Genomic DNA, 25,170 nt, shown 5'->3' on the forward strand with positions numbered 1-25,170 from the left:
GGTTTAATAATGAAGCAAAAAATTTGGGAATAGAGCAACCAATTAGCAACTAATTAAGTCTACAGAAATCAACTGCATTTATTTAATTAAAAAAAAATTTTTTAGGGTTGTGTTAACTTTATTTAAATTTGGCACAGCCACTGGTATCTCCGAAGTGGCTCGAGCAACAAAATCGGGAATGGAGTAACAAATCAGCAACAAAAGAGCACTAAAGTTATGTATAAGTTTTATTCGATTGTGCTAAAGTGGCTGTGCCAACTTTATAGACGTTTTCGAGAAATAAGAGGGTTCCGAATTAGGAAACTGTTCCCATTTTGGTGCCTTTTCTTTAATATTATTATTATTATTACAAAGAATGTATTGCGAGAAACAGAAATGTATTGAGTCCTTGATATAAGTGAAAAATATTTATTAAATGAAACTTTTGCGTTACGTATTATGTGGATTTATTTTTTGTTTATCGTCAAGCGATGCACACTTTCGTGTTGTATACGAATTTTTTTAGATTTTATTAAAAATTTTGACTTTACAATGCCAATTAAAAGTTATCAATATTAAAATGTTGATGACTTCTTAATCTTCTTTTTTTCTGATCAATGACAAAAACATTTTGATTATTAATCTTTTCATAGTTATGGCCTTTCTAGAAAAAAATGAGTTTATATTGAAATAATTCTATGAATGTTCAAGAATGTTGATTACATAAAATTTGAAGTCAAAATAGCAAAATTTAAATTGGCGAATCCAATATGGCGAATAAAAGAAAATTAATTTATTCAAATTTGGATGTATAAAATGGATGCTTATTTAGGATTTTCCAGATTATTGATCACAAATCTGAAATAAAAGTTTAAATTCTTTTACAATTTTGCGTAGGTAAAAATCACGCATTGTCATTTACCTGTTTGTCATCACTGTAGACCAGTAATGGCATACGTACACAAGCGACGCACTGTGTCATATTATTTATTCATACATATACTATTTCATCGAAGAACATGCAACACACTTCATCATATACCATTATTTAGTTTAAAATTTGGATAACAATGGTTGCAGAAATAGTTATTGCTGCTTTTACTGCAGGTAGATAATTTTTAAACGAACAAGTGACTTCAAATACATTTTTGCGCATGAATATTTTATAAGTTTTATTACGATTTACTTTTGTTATTTTTAATGATTGTTGCTATAAATACAGATAAATATATTCCGAAAAATCAATTGTTTCTAAGTCTTATCTCTAATAATTCTTATTTATTTAATAACGGAAATACTAAAACCTTGTCAAATCGGAAATATTAAAATTTTTATCAGCGATAAATTAAATTGAGTATTCGAAAATTTGATGTGAATCGTGAATCAAGCACGATTAACGTCAAATCTTAATATCTTAATGTTATCGCTCTTCATAAGATATTACACAAATCACAGAGATAGCATATCTTATTAAAAACAATTATGTTATAATAAACAGATGGGTATAAAAAACAACAACTGTAAAAAAGTTAAAATAAGTAAAAATGATATCTGTTCTAAACATCGAATTTAATCATTTATTTAGAAATGCGTAACTCTAATATTTTATTAAATCCAAATAAATGACACTACGTATCTTTGAAATTAAGTCGTCACAGATAGTCATATAAAGTTTTTGTCTTATATTAATGTAAAAATTCCTATCATAATTTTTTAGAATATTTAACGACTACTCTGTACGTTTATAAATCAGATGAATATAAAACCGAAAATAAAAGTTTCCATGTATTTCTGTATCTATCTAAAATCAAGCAAATGCCGAATACATAGATATGACGTAAATATAAAATATGATTATTTGCGTGTATATTTTATCTGTTCCTGTTTTTTTTTTAATAAAATCTTATCAAATAATTCCAAAATTTTAACTTAAATCTCAATCTCTCAGAACATTTTTATCTGATGACTTAGTTTCTTATCTAGTTTTCAGTTTTTTTGTATAAATTGATATTACTACTGTATAAATATGCGATCATTACTAACGGTTTCCAGTACGCATCTGTCACGCAGCGGCTACAGTAAGTAAAGCTAATTTTTTTATATGTGTTTTATATATATTAAGAGTTTACAAATTGTGGGTACACACACACACACACACACACACACACACACACACACACACACACAATTGCTATTCGCTGAATTTTATGTATTTAATAATCAATATATAATCTGTTTTTAATAAATATTTATTGATTATCACATTTATAAGTATGCCACTATAAATTAGTGAATATCCACTGATTGTGATTTAGAGACGATAAAACCTCAATTTTTGAGTGTAACCCTGTAATTTGTTGAAAAGTCATCATTGACTTATTACAAATTATAAACTTGAATTTTTTATTTGATTGTAAAAGAATACAAAAAATTAAAATTTTATTACGATAATTATACTGTTTACATTTGTAATCAAACTATATGCAAAGTATATTTCACGTTCAGAATACTTCTACAGTTCAAAATGCATTGTAGGCTAAATCATTATACGTATGTATCTCCATGTAGTATGTTTTTCGATGAAATAATAGATGTGTGAATTAATAATGACAACGAATAGTGATATAGCGCGTCGGTTGTGTGCGTACGCTGTTTGGGGATCAGAACTGACATTTCTGATGATCTGTAATGATGACAAACAGGCAAATAACAATTGTTAATTTTTTGGAAAGTAACCAAATTGTGAAGCTATTTAAATTTTGCTATTTTGGTTTTAAATTTGTAATCGGCTATCCCAGAAATTCTATTCTCTAAATTACAATTAGTATATTTCCACTGACTTTTAGTGGTATATTTATAACTGTGAGAATTAGTGAGTATCCACTAATTTTTTGTAATTTTTAGATTAAAAATTAGTGTAATTACTGAAAAATCAGTGTATTTATTTTATTGATTGACAAGTTATACCACTGAAATTAGTGTATTTCCACTGATTTCAGTGATTTTTCACCGATTGTAATTTAGAGAGTAAATAACCAATTTATATCCTAATTTGAAAAAATAATTTGTTTTTGTTTTTGTTTGCCATATAGGATCTGTCATTTTTAATTCCGCTATTTTGACTTCTCATTTGTAATCAGCGAAAACTCAGATTTACCTCAATATAAAACTTATTCCTTCTTAGAAAGTTGTGACTACAAAATGGTTAACTCTTATTATTAACGGATTATATATTTTTATTTTTAACTTTTTTATATTTTAAAATTTATTTTTTATTTATCTTTTTGTACTTAATATTTATGTCTTATTTTATGTATTTTTGTATTTATTGTTTATCTTTTGTTAATATATAATCGTATATGTTTTAATAAGTTGATGTTTCGATAGAAAACATTTTTTTAATAATGCTTTTTATTAACTGCATATACATAAGATATATTGTAATACGTATTAATTTGCAGATGAAGTTTACGTTAGGATTGATTGCTATTTTGGCCATTGCGAATCTGGGACAAGCTTACTCGGTCTTGGATTTCAGCAAGAAATTGATAATAGAAATGGAGCAAAATTCAGAAGAAGATATTGAAAAAAGACTAGAACTATTTGAAGAACTAATGGACTTCTTCTATCTTGTCAATCGGTCGAAAGAATTTAGTGACATATTAGAGGATTATCTAATTGAAGATTTGAAAATAGAACAAGCTATATTATTTCTTTTTACAAATGAATTCCACGATCTGTTAAGTGCTCTCGAAGCTCTTAAGGAATTTCAAGCATTGGTAGTATATCTAGATAAGGCTGGACTCATTATTGTTGAACTTATCCAAGAATTTCATACAAGCTTCCGCATGAAAGATTATGTACCACCCAAGATAGAAGGCTTTTTCAAGTCTCTAATTAAGACGCAAAAGATCAGTGATGGAATGGAAGGAATGATTAAGGATCTTTATAATGCACTACCTTTGGACAAAATTGATGCTCGTTACGAAGAAACGTTGAGGACTTCGAAAGTTTATGCTGATTTTATTACGAAAGTTACGTCAAAGGAGATGGAGAAAATCATCAATGATCTAATCGCTCATAAAACCTACAAGGAATTTATTACAAAGACCAAAGAAAAAGGTTGCGATTTTGAAGGGTTATCAATTCTTAATGCAAGAATAATTGGCATTAAAATAGAAAAATAAAATCAGCTAATCTACTGAACATTTTCTGCTTGTAATTGATTCAAATAAATTATTTGTTAATAAAATAACGAAATAGAAGTTACTAATATAATAATTATTGCATCTGACCTACCAATAAATGTATTAAATGAAATAAACAACTTATTTTTTTCTTCTCTTATATGCCTTTAAATGTAATTAAATATTCTCGGAAAGGAAACTTCACGGGTAGGAAATAGAGGAGAAATAGAGATAACGAATTTTTTATATTTTCTTTACATCTTTAATATGATATGTACACACACATTACATATTTTTTTATATGTGTAATTTTTGATAATGATTATTGTATGTATGTACATTTGTTTTGTTGATAATGCGGGTGTGTGTGTGTGTGTGTGTGTGTGTGTGTGTGTGTGTGTGTGCGTGCGCGTGCTTGTGTGTATGTGTATGTATGTGTGTTATCTGTAGGCAGGTCTAATTTACCGATAAAATACAGTCATTTTTGTGGAACATCTATGTTTTATTGTTTTTATATATCATTTTCGAAATCCTTTTGATTGAAAGTATATGCATTATTACCAGTCTATATTGCAAAATTTATGTTGAAAACTTTTATAAATTACAAAAAAATTTCAAAATTACGGTATTTTTTACCGCTTCATAGTTAAGAATGGTGCGTGGAGCTGTCACGTCATAACAATATTTGTTTCGTATAAAAGATCTATAATTTGTATTTACAAAATTCAATATTGTATACATGTAAATGACAGGACCAATCTGGAATTCTTAAAATTAAACCTTGAATTAAACTTTGATGCTTAATTGAATTATAATTGTTCTACGAAAGTTCAAGTTACATACATATAAAAAGGCGATAAGTAAAGTAACATAAAAATTTTTTTTCTCGGTTTAAATCCAATTTTCAGTTTGATATTAATACGTGTATTTTAATTCTGAAAAAAATTTTGAAATTTATGAAAGAAATACATATGAAATATTGTTAATAATGCATTAATAATTATTAATTTTGATCAAGTTTGATCATTATATTTTATTCACGGAAAGAATCTAATCAAAGTGCATATAAATAAGTAGTAGAGAGAGCGTAATGCTAACTGATTGTTAAATACGGCATGAAAGGTGGCTTTTCTACGAGTTTTCATCTGGTTCGATTATGTATATATGCTTGCTTGCTATTTATAAAATTAATTTAAGTAAATATCTTTTTTGTTAGACTTTCACTTATTGTTTACGTTATTCGGAATTATTCTGGAAATTATTCTAGTCTGATTAAACGATTCCGATGGAAACAATTCGATTTGCACCTGTAAATTGTATAATCTTTAATTGTATAAGCCCATATTTTTGTGAGTTGATAGCTTTAGCTTCAAAAAGTGCAACATAAAATTATATAAAATAATATTAAAATGTTTCTCTTTTTTTTTATTCACTCCACTAATTCTTATTATATATACTTTAAACACATAAAAGAATATTTAAGTCTGTAAAACCAATTCAAAGAGATTTATTTGAAACTATAATATCAGTAATTGTCGTCAGTTTAGCATGCTTTTTTCTAAAAACTGAAGTTTTTTTAGAAGCTGCTTTCAAGATATATAATTTGATTGTAAATAATTAATATAAAATTTATTAAATAGAGATAATTTGTTTTTGTAAATTAAAAATTATGAATAATAAAAAATTTGTTCGTGTTTTGCATGCAACATTGCATTTTTTGGAAACCGTTAATCACTTCTGAAGGGATACATTTTACGTATGCGAATTGTCCTTGTATGCGTACTGAACACACAGCATCGTTATTTCTTTGGTTCTTGTCCCTTTCTTTATCAAAGTCGGCCGTGTTTCTTTATGCAAAGGATGTCTTCGTGAGCCACCTTGCTCGAAGAAAAGATTCCAGAGTCCCCAGAGGTTGAATGGAGTTGACGTATTGAAAAGGGGCGATGCTCTTTCTCACAGACCAAAGGAACGAACGCTCGATCTCTGTCGACTTAACAAGACAACGAGCGCCGCGTTGTCTTTCGCGAACGATATAAACGCATTCTCTAATTCCGCTTTTGACTTGGCTTTTCCTGACATTTGCAAGGAACTCTTTCCTCGGGCGAAGCAACGCAGATGATTAATCTGTCGCTCCGTTCGAATTTCCATAAGCTTCAAAAAATATATGTCTTTATTTGATATTTATATTATTTCTATACAAACTAAAAAATTAATGAAACTTATAATGTATTTTTAATAATTATACTATTTAAAATTTAAAATTCTATTCTATATTAATTTTTGTATTTTTGTACTTTCAATTTTTCAATTTTTTTCAGAAAACAATGTTTTTTACAATTTAAAACTAAATATTTTGAATTGTTTAATTTATTAATAAATTAAGCCAATTTTTTCACAGTAAATTCTTTTAATTTACATTTTAATTATTCTATATGAAATTATCTATAAAAGAAAATATACATGGGGTAAAGATATCTAATACGAAACATGTATCTAATATGACACATCTAATTATTGTACAAACGCGACCATTTTCGTAAATGTTACTGTTTCATGTTAGTAATTGATAACTGTGAAATCTCATGTAAGTGGCAGCCGCGTAATGCACGTGTATACATATGTACAAAGATTTTGTTTACAGGTGCTTACATATAACAATGTTTTTCAAAGTGCTATTTAAAAAGTTTGTAAGTAATGTAATTTAGTAGCAAATTAACGTTTATATTTAACATGGTATTAACAGCAATTAAAATATGTAACTATAATTTTTTGAAGCGGGTAAATATTTTAAGTCTAATAAAGGTTATCGTAATAAATAAAATACACTTTGAGATTAATACCTGTTAGTAATAAAATTGAAATATACACTATAGTAAGTAATAAACACATGAATATTAGTTATAAAACTATGTAAATATTTTAAGTTGAAAGTTATTATTTAAGAAACATAAGCTTTTAAAAAATTGTATTGCGTAATAGGCACCCTATACACACAGAAAAAGTTTCTTTAGATTTAATAAACAATTTTTTGTTCAACTATTCCAAAGCATATATTTGCTTGGTTTTAGTAAATTTTAAACAAATTTCTTTAAATTTAATCAAATTTATTAGAAACAAAGAAATATATACTTTGCAATAGTCGAACAAAACGGTTTATTAAATTTAAAGAAATCTTTCTGTCTGTGTACATAAATCTATATATACATTTTTAATAATATAATTATTATTATACTTGTGATAAGAAATAAATATGTACTAAATTTTCCAATAACAGTGTGCTTAAAAAAAGTATTTATTGTACGTATTATAAATTATGAAATGCTTAAACGCAGAAGGAAGACATTTGCCAGTTCTAAAGCAAACGCTTGTACATATCAGATTTCACTGCCATTTTCGCGCGCCTCGACAGTACAAGTATTAATGTCGGTTTAGTGCTGGTTCACGTTCGGCCGTTTCGTCGCGTTTCGCCGCGGGCCGCTTAGATGCAGACTACGCGACCGGAAGTTTTGGTACGCGTGAAGACGAGGACGAGGCTGAAGCTCGCCAAGGCTTCCGCGGTTCGCCTGCTGACTTTGCTGCGCGTCTTATCCGCACGGCAATCCAAACTTTGCTAAGTCAATAGAGGCGACCCTCCACGGATGAGAGGCTTCTGCGTCATGCTCTTCGATTAGTTTCGTTCCAGAGTCCCGGTACTACCGGCTGCGGGAACTTACGAGTCGTCACGACCGAGTGGTTTGTCTTTCTTCGACCTCAACGACGGCTTCTTCCGTTACTTCGCTCTTTTATACTTCATCACGTCGGCGCCCGTTCACGAAAGAAATAAAAAGGTTGTGCGTCCGTCTCGGTGGTTAAAAAACGTCGTAATGGTGGAAAGTACTCGGCTGCAATGTATCGACATTGTTATTGGGTTTTGTGGCGGATCGCAACATTTGGTCCACTCGTCTACGGAACTTGCGAATGGTTCATTGAAAATGTCCACTGTACAATTCTTTGATAGCGCACTCTGGAAATCAATTAAACCCACATTATAAGATATATATTTCGCGCGCGCGCATTGGAATTTACTTTCAAAAATATTTTAATTTAATTTTTTAAAATAAAGGTCATAATTGTTTGAAATTAATCGTTTACCTAGGTAATACTAGTTTATGAAGCAATACACAAGGTAATACTTTGAAATCATTACTTAAGAACTACTATAAAGTATCGAATATCTGTTGTAGATTTATTTTTATAACGGTTTTCATATTTTCGGCAGTTTTTTTTTGCAGCAAATAGCTGAGTATGTACACAAGGTCTTTGAGTTTTCTGCAGATTTTAATGTAATATGTTAATCTCTCAGATTGCAAGTATCGCAAAATACATATTATATCAAGTGATTATAATGACTGACGCATTAAGTATGCATTAATAATTTTCTTGGAACAAGAAATAAAATATTTGGTATGAGTGCATCTTTATATATATGTATAAAACTACGTGTTATAATATTTTTGAAATATTTTAGTCAAACCAAACACCATAGCTTTGGTGTTTGGTTTGCAATGTATTATAAATCGTTGCTATGTAACAAAGTCACTGTGCTATCATGATGTAAGAAGGCTGCGTTCCAATATTACTACCAGTACTGAGAATCTATAGTATACGTAACGGAAATTATAGATTTTTAGTACAGGCAGTAAAATTGGAACAGCCGAAGAAAGGTGAAACAAAATCAAATAGACGCAGTATCAATGATTGATACCAATCACGTTTCGGTCAAAATGCTAAAAAGTTAAAAATGATTACATGTACATGCATTACCTGTATATGTTGATACATTTAAGATTATTTTCGTATTTAATTCTTCGGTGATATTTTGATCCAAATGTGATTGACTGCTTTATTGTTGGTTTCCATGCGCAGTGCTTTACCTTTCTTCCTACATCATGCGTGTTATTATTTATGCGGTAACAGTCGGTAATAACGTATGGATAGCAATGCAAGCGGTTTCGCGTATCATCATATTATTCTTCAAAACACGAACATGATGAATAATACACGATTCTTTTTGAACTCTTTACGTGTATCTATTCATACTAATTAGCTATACTTATAATAATGGCGATTTATTAATATATTAAAATAATAAAAATAATTATTGAGGTAAATATGCATGTCATAAATTGTTTGAATGCAATTGCTTAAATTAAACATGGATTGAAAAATTTGAAAGAGAGGAATTATAACAATATTTACGGTTAATAATTATTTCTTTAATGATATTTGTATTTTACTCTTTAAATTATTTGTCTGTACCGAATGTAATTTGTTCATCGTTTTTGAACTAAAAGCGCGAAATAATAAGCGAACCATCGAATGATTCGAGTAGCGGAAAGCCACAATATATTGAACGTTTATTAAAACGTTTATTTAATGGGATTTATGCGTTCTTAATGTATTGCGCAATACTGAATTCCAATTGTATATTTTTTGAACGGTTTATTGTTTTAATTAGTCATTAACTTCATTAATTGTATCGCACGATGTCGGCGTGAAATTATCAACATCATTTACGAATTTTTAGGTCATTAATAAAATGATTATGGAATTAATTTTAAGTTCATCGGAGTCGCAATGTGAAGTTAGTTTTATTAGTAAGTAAAATTGCATAAATACATGCGTTTGTATTTTAATATTATTTAATTATGTAACATAAATTCGGTGCTTAGGGGAGATCAAGTTATCAAATGTGTACCACTTAAATTATTTTGTTATATTTCGCATTTAGTATTATTTGCAAATAAACGTTTGGAATTGTAGTTTGATATTCAAGGCATCTATTATTATAGGTTAAACTTGTCACTAATGACAAATTAATATGTTATAAACTTTTTTGTAACATGCTACAAAAGGTACGATTTAGGAAATTGTTTGTCTAAATTGTACCTCCTGAAAATATTGAATTTGTGAATAAAAATAATTAAAAATATAAGATTAATAAAAGGAATTATTAATAGCCTATTTTATTCATAATTTATTAAACAAAGGATTCAAATATTTAAAAATTTAAAAACTTTCAAAGAAACTTGAGTTTTGATCGTATATAATAAAAAGTACTATAATATTAATTATGCCATGTAGAGAAATGAAAGTGCACGAATATAGGGTAAACTCGGATAAGATAGCCATAGTTTTTTTAAATGCAAAAAACATATTTTTATTTTTATTATTTTTTAATAGCGTTTGGTATATTACTTCACTGAAGCTTTAAGTATGTAAAACTATCGACATTAAAGAGAAAATACTTAATAAAAATTTTTTATTATCAAAATATTGAAACATGAACATTGGCCATCTTTCACAACTTTTAGGGGAAAGATGGCCATAGTATTATAAAACAGTTGGCTATACATTTTTTATGTACTTAACATTTCTAGAATGATAAAAAAACTTATACTTTTACATATTTAGTTTTATTGCCACATATTATCATGTTTAATTTTATTTTTAAACATTTTTCATATTAAATGTTCACACAAGTTTAGAATCAATTTAACTCATTTTGTCATTATTAAAAAAAGACATATATGATATGTGAAATTAAAATATTAGGTGCATAACTTAATTCTCGTCTTTTTTAGTAAAATATATACATAAACACTTATCCTGAAATGTCATGGACTATCTTGCCCAAACTGCGAGAGGAAGATAATTATAATATTAATTTAAAAAATAGAAAAGGAAATAAAAAATATAATTACACATTACAATTTACATACAACTTACATACTTTTGTTACGTGGATAACGTTCATTGCGACAGCACAACTGTAATTTATTCAACATTGTGGCAATTTCTAATGAACACGTGAAAAACTTCGCAGACAGTTAAAAGTAAAACCGTGATTTGACATCCACAACATCATTATTTTGAATAGTATACGCACATAAACTAGAGTAAATATTGATTATCTTTGAAAATAATTACGAGAACACATTAACAATTATTGGAGAAATTATAGCCATTGGCCATCTTTTCCGTATGGCCATCATACCCTAACTTACCCTACAAGCATGTGTTCTTAAATCATGCCGGTACAATATAAAAATTCTTATGGTGGTACGATTTAGGTACAAAACTTAACAAATTTAATAAAAATATTTATGTAATCTTTATAATAATTATAAATTTATATGGTATATGCGTGCTACATACTTTACAATAACCTTTTTTTAGAAAAACAAAAATTCAGTAAAACCGTATGATTGCATTATTATCAGCTATATAAATTGATGAAAAATTTGCATTATTTGTACCTGATTTTCTAAAATGCTGGTAACATCCACAAAACAAAATGTAACGTGTTAATTTTACATCCATAATACTCGTTTCTTATTTACTTTATATATTCTGATTACTAAATGTTGCTTACATTAAGTATACCTAAATATTGGAAAAATACTATAAAATAATGAAAAATAAAAAAATGATTTAAGCGATTAGTATGCATTCAGCTACCTAACTCTTCTCTATATATTAGGGTGTGCTGGAAAACTTAAAAATTATCTAATCAGAACGGGATGGAATCTTTGATTTTGGCAAGGAAAACAAAAAATTTTCCAAACTTTGAAGCTCTTACCAAAATAAAAGATATTAACTCATAGAAAAGTGATTTTGGAGTTTTATTTTCAGATCGAAAACTTTTATGCACTATTCTGATCTCAGAGAATTTTGTGCTTTTGTTTCACACATCCAAATTATGTATCAACGATTTAATAAAACTATTCTCTTTGCGCGAAAATTTAGATTTTTAATAAGTATTAATTTATAAAATGCTGTGGGTATTAAACAAATGGTAGTTTTATGCGTTTTTTATATTCCATCACAGTATAATAAAAGACATTTTACATGAATTATTTCAGAAATGCCGACAAAATACCGTGTAAACATTTTTACGAATGCAAGACGAAGAAACTTGAAAGGAGAAGGAGAAAGTCTAAGAGGCATCGTATGTCGATGGGACAATTATGGGTGAGTTTATTAATTATTTATTTATTCTTTAATTATTTAAAAATTTATTATTTATATTATTAATTATATCTGGTTATTCGGTAAATAGCTGTAAAATTAATTATTTTTTGGAAGTTATGTAATTATTTTATTGAATGCCTTTATTTAAAAGAAAAATAATTAAAAATTTAATACGCCCAGTAATATATTTTAGTATGTTAATTATTTGGGGATTGCTTTAGAGTAATCTGAATAAACTTGTATTTTACACATTAACATGATTGTGCTACAACTTTGCTACTGCACATTATAGTGGCGAATATTTAATTTCTATTTAAAAAAATATACTAAATCTATGAAAAAGTAATCCTATCTAAAAAAGGAGATGTTAAATCGAATCGAATTTATTGTTGCCGCTTTTCCGAGATGCTGATTGGCTGTCTCGCTATAAAGTTGTTAAGTGCGTTGTGACTGTCTTCACTTCGTGTCATTTCCAGCTGTCAAACTACTTCGTGTCATTTTCAGCTGTCAAACTGTCACTTTTGATAGCTGATTGAAATAATTACAAGAAATCAGGGAAAAAGAAAAAAGAGCCAAATAAAAAATATACGAGAGGAAGAGAAAGAGAGAGAGAGAGAAAGAGAGAAAGGGGGGGGGGGAGAAGTAAGAATCCTTTCTAAAAAAGGGCATGGCATCAATACTCGCATCTCTCGAAGTATTGTTGTCGCTTTTCCGCGATGCCGATTAAACGTGTGTCAATAGTTTTTAAAAAAGTTATGGTGTTGTAATTAATAAAAACATTTTTTTAAAAACTATTTTGCCCGGAAAACTTGAATTTTGAAAGCTGGACGTGAAGTGCTAATTGATAATCGACAGATTTATTTATTTTAACGCAGTTTTCATATAGTTCCGGACGCGTCCAATAATTTTCTAAAGAGTTCCAGTGATATAATTAATTAAAACATTTTTTAAACAATTATTTTGTCCGAAAAACTTGACTTTTGAGGGCTAAAGGTGAGATGCTGTTCAAATATCGACAGATCTAATTATTTTAACGTAATTCTCATATAGTTCGGGACGCGTACAATATGTTTCTATAAAGTTCAGGTGATATAATTAATTAGAACATTTTTTAAACAATTATTTTGCCCGAAAAACTTGAATTTCTAAGGCTACACGACAAGTGCTAATCGAATATCGACAGATCTAATTATTTTAACGTAATTCTCATATAGTTCGGGACGCGTACAATATGTTTCTATAAAGTTCAGGTGATATAATTAATTAGAACATTTTTTAAACAATTATTTTGCCCGAAAAACTTGAATTTCTAAGGCTACACGTCAAGTGCTATTTGAATATCGACAGATCTATTTATTTTAACGTAATTCTCATATAGTTCGGGACGCGTACAATATGTTTCTATAAAGTTCCGGTGATATAATTAATTAGAACATTTTTTAAACAATTATTTTGCCCGAAAAACTTGAATTTTTGGGCTAGACGTGAAATGCAAATCGAATATTGACAATTATGTCTATTTCAACGCAGTTTTCATATAGTTCTGTACGCGTATAATGGTTTTTTAAAGAGTTACGGCGTTATAATTAATTAAAACATTTTTTAAACAATTCTTTTGCTCGAAAAACTTGAATTTCTAAGGCTACACGTCAAGTGCTATTCGAATATTGACAGATCTATTTATTTTAACGAAATTCTCATATAGTTCGGGACGCGTACAATATGTTTCTGTAAAGTTCCGGTGATATAATTAATTAGAACATTATTTAAACAATTATTTTGCTTGAAAAACTTGAATTTCTAAGGCTACACGACAAGTGCTAATCGAATATCGACAGATCTAATTATTTTAACGTAATTCTCATATAGTTCGGGACGCGTACAATATGTTTCTATAAAGTTCCGGTGATATAATTAATTAGAACATTTTTTAAACAATTATTATGCTTGAAAAACTTGAATTTTTAAGGCTACACGACAAGTGCTAATCGAATATCGACAGATCTAATTATTTTAACGTAATTCTCATATAGTTCGGGACGCGTACAATATGTTTCTGTAAAGTTCCGGTGATATAATTAATTAGAACATTTTTTAAACAATTATTTTGCTTGAAAAACTTGAATTTCTAAGGCTACACGACAAGTGCTAATCGAATATCGACAGATCTAATTATTTTAACGTAATTCTCATATAGTTCGGGACGCGTACAATATGTTTCTATAAAGTTCAGGTGATATAATTAATTAGAACATTTTTTAAACAATTATTTTGCTTGAAAAACTTGAATTTCTAAGGCTACACGACAAGTGCTAATCGAATATCGACAGATCTAATTATTTTAACGTAATTCTCATATAGTTCGGGACGCGTACAATATGTTTCTATAAAGTTCCGGTGATATAATTAATTAGAACATTTTTTAAACAATTATTTTGCTTGAAAAACTTGAATTTCTAAGGCTACACAACAAGTGCTAATCGAATATCAACAGATCTAATTATTTTAACGTAATTCTCATATAGTTCGGGACGCGTACAATATGTTTCTATAAAGTTCAGGTGATATAATTAATTAGAACATTTTTTAAACAATTATTTTGCCCGAAAAACTTGAATTTCTAAGGCTACACGTCAAGTGCTATTTGAATATCGACAGATCTATTTATTTTAACGTAATTCTCATATAGTTCGGGACGCGTACAATATGTTTCTATAAAGTTCCGGTGATATAATTAATTAGAACATTTTTTAAACAATTATTTTGCCCGAAAAACTTGAATTTTTGAGGCTACACGACAAGTGTTAATCGAATATCGACAGATCTATTTATTTTAACGTAATTCACATATAGTTCGGAACGCTTACAATATGTTTCTGTAAAGTTCAGGTGATATAATTAATTAAAACATTTTTTAAACAATTATTATGCTTGAAAAACTTGAATTTCTAAGGCTACACGACAAGTGCTAATCGAATATCGACAGATCTAATTATTTTAACGTAATTCTCATATAGTTCGGGACGCGTACAATATGTTTCTGTAAAGTTCCGGTGATATAATTAATTAGAACATTTTTTAAACAATTATTTTGCCCGAAAAACTTGAATTTCTAAGGCTACATGTCAAGTGCTATTTGAATATCGACAGATCTATTTATTTTAACGTAATTCTCATATAGTTCGGGACGCGTACAATATGTTTCTATAAAGTTCCGGTGATATAATTAATTAGAACATTTTTTAAACAATTATTATGCTTGAAAAACTTGAATTTCTAAGGCTACACGACAAGTGCTAATCGAATATCGACAGATCTAATTATTTTAACGTAATTCTCATATAGTTCGGGACGCTTACAATATGTTTCTATAAAGTTTAGGTGATATAATTAATTAGAACATTTTTTAAACAATTATTATGCTTGAAAAACTTGAATTTCTAAGGCTACACGACAAGTGCTAATCGAATATCGACAGATCTAATTATTTTAACGTAATTCTCATATAGTTCGGGACGCTTACAATATGTTTCTATAAAGTTCAGGTGATATAATTAATTAAAACATTTTTTAAACAATTAATTTGCCCAAAAAACTTGAATTTTTGAGGCTACACGACAACTGCTAATCGAATATCGACAGATCTATTTATTTTAACGTAATTCTCATATAGTTCGGGACGCTTACAATATGTTTCTATAAAGTTCCGGTGATATAATTAATTAGAACATTTTTTAAACAATTATTATGCTTGAAAAACTTGAATTTTTAAGGCTACACGACAAGTGCTAATCGAATATCGACAGATCTAATTATTTTAACGTAATTCTCATATAGTTCGGGACGCGTACAATATGTTTCTGTAAAGTTCCGGTGATATAATTAATTAGAACATTTTTTAAACAATTATTTTGCTTGGAAAACTTGAATTTCTAAGGCTACACAACAAGTGCTAATCGAATATCAACAGATCTAATTATTTTAACGTAATTCTCATATAGTTCGGGACGCGTAAAATATGTTTCTATAAAGTTCAGGTGATATAATTAATTAGAACATTTTTTAAACAATTATTTTGCCCGAAAAACTTGAATTTCTAAGGCTACACGTCAAGTGCTATTTGAATATCGACAGATCTATTTATTTGAACGTAATTCTCATATAGTTCGGGACGCGTACAATATGTTTCTGTAAAGTTCCGGTGATATAATTAATTAGAACATTTTTTAAACAATTATTATGCTTGAAAAACTTGAATTTTTAAGGCTACACGACAAGTGCTAATCGAATATCGACAGATCTAATTATTTTAACGTAATTCTCATATAGTTCGGGACGCGTACAATATGTTTCTATAAAGTTCCGGTGATATAATTAATTAGAACATTTTTTAAACAATTATTATGCTTGAAAAACTTGAATTTCTAAGGCTACACGACAAGTGCTAATCGAATATTGACAGATCTAATTATTTTAACGTAATTCTCATATAGTTCGGGACGCGTACAATATGTTTTTGTAAAGTTCCGGTGATATAATTAATTAGAACATTTTTTAAACAATTATTTTGCTTGAAAAACTTGAATTTCTAAGGCTACACAACAAGTGCTAATCGAATATCAACAGATCTAATTATTTTAACGTAATTCTCATATAGTTCGGGACGCGTACAATATGTTTCTATAAAGTTCAGGTGATATAATTAATTAGAACATTTTTTAAACAATTATTTTGCCCGAAAAACTTGAATTTCTAAGGCTACACGTCAAGTGCTATTTGAATATCGACAGATCTATTTATTTTAACGTAATTCTCATATAGTTCGGGACGCGTACAATATGTTTCTATAAAGTTCCGGTGATATAATTAATTAGAACATTTTTTAAACAATTATTATGCTTGAAAAACTTGAATTTCTAAGGCTACACGACAAGTGCTAATCGAATATCGACAGATCTAATTATTTTAACGTAATTATCATATAGTTCGGGACGCGTACAATATGTTTCTGTAAAGTTGCGGTGATATAATTAATTAGAACATTTTTTAAACAATTATTTTGCTTGAAAAACTTGAATTTCTAAGGCTACACAACAAGTGCTAATCGAATATCAACAGATCTAATTATTTTAACGTAATTCTCATATAGTTCGGGACGCGTACAATATGTTTCTATAAAGTTCCGGTGATATAATTAATTAGAACATTTTTTAAACAATTATTATGCTTGAAAAACTTGAATTTCTAAGGCTACACGACAAGTGCTAATCGAATATCGACAGATCTAATTATTTTAACGTAATTCTCATATAGTTCGGGACGCTTACAATATGTTTCTATAAAGTTGAGGTGATATAATTAATTAAAACATTTTTTAAACAATTAATTTGCCCAAAAAACTTGAATTTTTGAGGCTACACGACAACTGCTAATCGAATATCGACAGATCTATTTATTTTAACGTAATTCTCATATAGTTCGGGACGCTTACAATATGTTTCTATAAAGTTCAGGTGATATAATTAATTAAAACATTTTTTAAACAATTAATTTGCCCAAAAAACTTGAATTTTTGAGGCTACACGACAACTGCTAATCGAATATCGACAGATCTATTTATTTTAACGTAATTCTCATATAGTTCGGGACGCTTACAATATGTTTCTATAAAGTTCAGGTGATATAATTAATTAAAACATTTTTTAAACAATTATTTTGCCCAAAAAACTTGAATTTTTGAGGCTACACGACAAGTGTTAATCGAATATCGACAGATCTATGTATTTTAACGTAATTCTCATATAGTTCGGGACGAGTACAATATGTTTCTATAAAGTTCAGGTGATATAATTAATTAAAACATTTTTTAAACAATTATTTTGCTTGAAAAACTTGAATTTCTAAGGCTACACGACAAGTGCTAATCGAATATCGACAGATCTAATTATTTTAACGTAATTATCATATAGTTCGGGACGCGTACAATATGTTTCTGTAAAGTTGCGGTGATATAATTAATTAGAACATTTTTTAAACAATTATTTTGCTTGAAAAACTTGAATTTCTAAGGCTACACAACAAGTGCTAATCGAATATCAACAGATCTAATTATTTTAACGTAATTCTCATATAGTTCGGGACGCGTACAATATGTTTCTATAAAGTTCCGGTGATATAATTAATTAGAACATTTTTTAAACAATTATTATGCTTGAAAAACTTGAATTTCTAAGGCTACACGACAAGTGCTAATCGAATATCGACAGATCTAATTATTTTAACGTAATTCTCATATAGTTCGGGACGCGTACAATATGTTTCTGTAAAGTTCCGGTGATATAATTAATTAGAACATTTTTTAAACAATTATTTTGCTTGAAAAACTTGAATTTCTAAGGCTACACAACAAGTGCTAATCGAATATCCACAGATCTAATTATTTTAACGTAATTCTCATATAGTTCGGGACGCGTACAATATGTTTCTATAAAGTTCAGGTGATATAATTAATTAGAACATTTTTTAAACAATTATTTTGCCCGAAAAACTTGAATTTCTAAGGCTACACGTCAAGTGCTATTTGAATATCGACAGATCTATTTATTTTAACGTAATTCTCATATAGTTCGGGACGCGTACAATATGTTTCTATAAAGTTCCGGTGATATAATTAATTAGAACATTTTTTAAACAATTATTTTGCCCGAAAAACTTGAATTTTTGAGGCTACACGACAAGTGTTAATCGAATATCGACAGATCTATTTATTTTAACGTAATTCACATATAGTTCGGAACGCTTACAATATGTTTCTGTAAAGTTCAGGTGATATAATTAATTAAAACATTTTTTAAACAATTATTATGCTTGAAAAACTTGAATTTCTAAGGCTACACGACAAGTGCTAATCGAATATCGACAGATCTAATTATTTTAACGTAATTCTCATATAGTTCGGGACGCGTACAATATGTTTCTGTAAAGTTCCGGTGATATAATTAATTAGAACATTTTTTAAACAATTATTATGCTTGAAAAACTTGAATTTCTAAGGCTACACGACAAGTGCTAATCGAATATCGACAGATCTAATTATTTTAACGTAATTCTCATATAGTTCGGGACGCTTACAATATGTTTCTATAAAGTTCAGGTGATATAATTAATTAAAACATTTTTTAAACAATTAATTTGCCCAAAAAACTTGAATTTTTGAGTCTACACGACAACTGCTAATCGAATATCGACAGATCTATTTATTTTAACGTAATTCTCATATAGTTCGGGACGCTTACAATATGTTTCTATAAAGTTCAGGTGATATAATTAATTAAAACATTTTTTAAACAATTATTTTGCCCAAAAAACTTGAATTTTTGAGGCTACACGACAAGTGTTAATCGAATATCGACAGATCTATGTATTTTAACGTAATTCTCATATAGTTCGGGACGAGTACAATATGTTTCTATAAAGTTCAGGTGATATAATTAATTAAAACATTTTTTAAACAATTATTTTGCTTGAAAAACTTGAATTTCTAAGGCTACACGACAAGTGCTAATCGAATATCGACAGATCTAATTATTTTAACGTAATTCTCATATAGTTCGGGACGCGTACAATATGTTTCTATAATGTTCAGGTGATATAATTAATTAGAACATTTTTTAAACAATTATTTTGCCCGAAAAACTTGAATTTCTAAGGCTACACGTCAAGTGCTATTTGAATATCGACAGATCTATTTATTTTAACGTAATTCTCATACAGTTCGGGACGCGTACAATATGTTTCTATAAATTTCAGATAATATAATTAATTAGAACATTTTTTAAACAATTATTTTGCCCGAAAAACTTGAATTTCTAAGGCTACACGTCAAGTGCTATTTGAATATCGACAGATCTATTTATTTTAACGTAATTCTCATACAGTTCGGGACGCGTACAATATGTTTCTATAAATTTCAGATAATATAATTAATTAAAACATTTTTTAAACAATTATTTTGACCGAAAAACTTGAATTTCTAACGCTACACGACAAGTGCTAATCGAATATCGACAGATCTATTTATTTGAACGTAATTCTCATATAGTTCGGGATGCGTACAATATGTTTTTATAAAGTTCAGGTGAAATAATTAATTAGAACATTTTTTAAACAATTATTTTGCCCGAAAAACTTGACTTTTGAGCGCTAAAGGTGAGATGCTGTTCAAATATCGACAGTTCTATTTATTTTAACGCAATTCTCATATAGTTCCGGACGCGTACAATAAGTTTCTAAAGAATTCCGGTAATATAATTAATTAACACATTTTTTAAACAATTATTTCTCCCGAAAAACTTGAATTTTGAGAGCTAGACGTGAAATGCTAATCGAACATCAACAGTTCTATTTATTTAAACGCATTTTTCATATAGTTTTGGACGCGTACAATAGTTTTTTAAAAAGATACGGTGTTTTAATTAATTAAAACATTGTTTAAACAGTTATTTTGCCCGAAAAACTTGAATTTTTGAGGCTACACGACAAGTGTTAATCGAATATCGACAGATCTATTTATTTTAACGCAGTTCTCATATAGTTTCAGACGCGTACAATAATTTTCTAAAGAGTTTTGGTAATATAATTAATTAAAACATCTTTTAAACAATTATTTTGCCCGAAAAACTTGAATTTTGAGGGCTAGACGTGAAATGCAAATCGAATATCAACAGTTCTATTTATTTTAACGCAGTTTTCATATAGTTCTGGACGCGTACAATAGTTTTTGGAAAGTTACGGTGTTATAATTAATAAAAACATTTTTTAAACAATTATTTTGCCCGGAAAACTTGAATTTTTAAAGCTAGACTTGAAATGCTAATCAAATATCGACTGATCTATTTATTTTAACGTAATTCTCACATAGTTCCGGACGCGTACAATAATTTGCTATAGAATTTAGGTGATATAATTAATTAAAACATTTTGTAAACAATTATATTTTCCGGAAAACTTGAATTTTGAGGGTTGACGGGAAATGCTAATCGAATATCGAGAATTCTATTTATTTTAACACAGTTTTCCTATAGTTCCGGACGCGTACAATAATTTTCTAAAGAGTTCGCCAGAAAGTGAAAGTTTTGAAAATTGATTGAAAATTAACAGGTAACATTACATATAATATATTATAATTTTTAATTTATTTAAAGGGGATTAAGTATGGAGATAAAGTATGTAAGAGTGATATTAAGAAACATGAAAATATAATATAATCACTAATTTGTGTTTAGTGAGTGAGAGAGGGGGGGAGGGAGGAGAGTGGGAGAGCGTGAGAGATAAAGAAGAGGATTAAATAAGAAAGTAAAGTGTAAGAGTAATATTGAACAATATGAAAATAATATAATTAATATCATTAATATTATAATTAATAATTTAGAGAGTGGGAGAAAGAGCGTGAGATAGAGAAGGGCATTAAATATGATAAAGTGTGTGAGAGTAATATTACAGAAGAAAAAAAAGTGCAATGTTCAATATAAAAATGCTAAGTGGCGCGCGCGAAGCGCGCGCAATGTTGTGGTCTAGTGTAAATAAAAGATGTATGTATTCAAAAAAATAAGTTTAGAAGATAAAAGTTTTGCAGATAAAAGGAAAATATAATATTTCATAGATTAATTTCTCTATTTAGAAAAAATTTTTTAAAGAAACGATTAAATATACACAGATATATGTGTGTGTTAAATTATTTTTATGTCTCTTTCATTCATTTATTTCATTGTCAATTTATTAATCAAAATTTAAGAAATACATATTAACCAGAGGAAATATTAAAAATAATTAAAAATAGTACGTTTCTATTAAATTTTTTTATTTCAAAAGGTAGATATGCAAAAAAGGTATGAAAAAAACCGATTTTTAAATATATATATATATATATATATATGTGATATATAGAATTAGATCATTTACGAGTAACAGTTTAAATTTATTATCACTAATTTGCTGATTACTGCAATCACATATGTAGCACAATATCTGCCTGTAAGAAATCAAATAATTAAATTAGTTGAATAGATCAATTTTACTTGAACTGTGAAAATTTATAATAGTGAATAGATCACAGTGTTTTTAAATGTAAAAATGAATTGGAGCGCGCAAACTTTTAATATTATTGAGTATTATTTTTTTGTTATTTTTAACTCGAAAGCTATTATATTCTACACATTTTTGTATTAGAATTTTTATATTTATAATTAATTTTTAGAATACATTATTAAAAATAGATAATTGAGGTTATACACAAGACGTCCTATCATTGTTTGTTCATTTATTCATATAAGCCGAAGCCTGTAATCGCTTTGGCAATTAAAAACACGATTGTACAATAATCGACTTTTAGACGATTTAGCACCGTTCCTCGAAGGTTTTAAACAAAGAACTAAAGTTTGTTCTCTTCGACTGCCCAGTACACGCTCGATGATTAAAGACGTGACGTGACTGAAGCAATGAACGAAATGCATGAAAGAACAAAAGGGAATACGTGGCTTGTATAGAGAAAGACGTAAGTTTCTTAAACCCGGAATGCCGAATGTCTTTCGGGATTTTCTTGCGCGTGGGAGATAAAGGAGGAAAGTCTCGATGCAACGAAGTTAGTCGTGTAAGGGGTTTGTAGACCGAACTCCTTTACACCGTTGATTGCAGTCCGCGTCACAAAGACCCACGACGAGAGATAAATGCTGTTGGCTGTCTCTTTACAAGTCCCTACTCATTAACGGCGACGATAAGTTTAACGACTCCGCCTCGGTGTTTCTTCAGTCGAGTCTATAGGAGCTGCACACGCAATTTCAAATGCCGACCGGAGCTTTTACAACAAGGTTGTCGCAAAGGAATCTTGTAAAAGAAGTTCCGTGTATTGAGACATTTTATAATTGTGTTGGATATTTAGGTCGATCTTCCGTGATATTTATGTATTTTTTATTTTATAAACATTAAATGTATAAAAGTATTAAGAGATAATATTCTGCTTTTAATGAATTTATAGAAAAGTATTGTTATTATATTTTGATGACAATGCATTAGCAACATTACAGAGAGCATCATGCAATTATCATTTATTACATTGCATTTTTATCAGATTGTTAGCTTTTTATTATTATTGCAATGCGTATGATTAAGCGCGACATAATTCCAATTATTTCTTTATGATATTAATGGCTTTAAAGCCTCGCTATTTCTTTTTTAATGCTGATGGCTGTATTGTCAATGTATTTGTCAATGATACTTTCGTCAATAATTGTTAGGTCGTTTGTAGCAGGAGAAAATTGGACTTTAATCCATTAGCGGGTACGTTAAATCGTTTTCATTGGAACTTTGTTATCTATTCGTACCGGGTTTAATTGCATATAATTAAGCCGCGTTTTATCCCTTTTGAGCGCCGAACGTGTTTATGCGCTTGTAATGACGCTCAATCTCATTACGATGTCAAAAGTGGCGCGTATTTTTACGTACTAAACGTTCGTGCTCTACGTCCACTAAACGGCGATCAGGTTGCAGTCAATGTGGCAATTGGAAAGTGCTCGATGATTTAACCAATAATTTGTTCGCGCTTCGAAAAGGCGTTATGATATCTGTTATTTTATCGTATTGAGAGAAAAATTACGCGAGAGAAAAATTCACATGCGCGATCAATAGGCTTTCATCGAGTTATTTTCTCCGTGTAAATTGGTAAATCCACATAAATCGCATTATTAATTTTTTATTGATAACTATTTTATCTACAAATGGATTTACTAATAGTTTTGTAAAAAATTTAATAATCTTAAACGATAATACATAAACGATAATACATAATATGCATTAAGAGTCATTATTTGTATTATGTAAAAAATTTTTACGTATACATGTTTTTGATATTATTAAATAATGTAATAATGTTGAAATTGCAGAATGAAGGAAAGATATTATATGTATAGTATATGTATGTATACTCGTGGATAAAATATATTATTGCAATTTATTATTGCTAATATATTTGTTTATTCTTTATTTGCAATACTTGAGTGAATAATTCAAATGTTACAAATTTTGAATTTTTAGATAACTATTATTAACATTACAAAATGTTTTAATTGTTAATTTAAAACGACGAAAAATTGTACGCGCAATTCTTGAAAAAAATACAAAATAAAAATACAAACTTTGAATTAAATGAATCAAACTGATATATTTTTGTTGAGGAGTCGATGGTATCTCATTTAAATCAAGTGATTTCCAAATTATACAGAAGAGAAAAACATTGCGACAAAGCATACCATTTCTTTCGCTATACACCTTTGCCATGTTCGGATACAGCAATAAGAAAACTTTTACGAACAGAGCAACGCGCGTACGACGGGGGAACAAAAGCTATGCATAGATTTACATCACGGACGCCGCGCTTCGATTCACCCCGTGGCAAGGAGCTTTATGGTCGTCCCAGTACTCCCGGAGGCTCAACTGCACCGATTTGTCGGAACTGTACGTCGGGTAACCGTTGAATCTTCGGGGACAAACGAATTATTATTCGGGAATATCGATCGTTTCAATAGTTACGTTGCCTATCTTTGTCATTCTTTGAAGGGTGAAGAAGACTGTCAAATGCAAAGAGAAGACGTAAAAAGATAATATAGAAAATCAATAAGTGTATAAGTATTGCTCATTGCTGGTACTACACGAAAATAAAAAAGATATGAATATTATAAAAATGCACATATATGTATAATATATATTAAGCGGTTTTTTTTATTTTGCCTATGTGGAATAACATATATGTTTCTTTACTTCTACTTATGTTTTTTTATTGTGCATTATAATATATAATAGTTAATATTTTTTAAATTTGATAGATTTTTATAAGGCAACCTAAATAAACTTAACTTATTCTAATTATTTTTACGTGTTCTCTAAATTGCAATTAGCGTGTTTTTACTAATTCGCAATGGTATACTTATAACTGTGATAA

At 28.7% G+C, this 25,170-nt stretch overlaps 2 protein-coding genes across 2 annotated transcripts in view; both read left to right on the forward strand.

Moving 5' to 3' along the window:
• Positions 1-25,170, forward strand: part of LOC105840746 — a 171,261-nt gene that overhangs the window by 92,820 nt on the left and 53,271 nt on the right. The window contains exon 2 of the mRNA XM_036282343.1: positions 12,071-12,179. Within this exon, the coding sequence (XP_036138236.1) occupies positions 12,176-12,179 (4 nt within the window). The 5' untranslated portion in view covers positions 12,071-12,175. The remainder of the gene's footprint in view (positions 1-12,070; positions 12,180-25,170) is intronic.
• LOC105838810 lies at positions 2,023-4,456 on the forward strand. Its single transcript, XM_028194080.2, has 2 exons — positions 2,023-2,057; positions 3,441-4,456. The coding sequence occupies exon 2, from the start codon at positions 3,441-3,443 to the stop codon at positions 4,164-4,166; it is 726 nt and encodes a 241-aa protein (XP_028049881.2). The 5' UTR covers positions 2,023-2,057; the 3' UTR covers positions 4,167-4,456.

Source organism: Monomorium pharaonis, chromosome 2, assembly GCF_013373865.1.
Source record: "Monomorium pharaonis isolate MP-MQ-018 chromosome 2, ASM1337386v2, whole genome shotgun sequence".
NCBI lineage: Eukaryota > Metazoa > Arthropoda > Insecta > Hymenoptera > Formicidae > Monomorium > Monomorium pharaonis.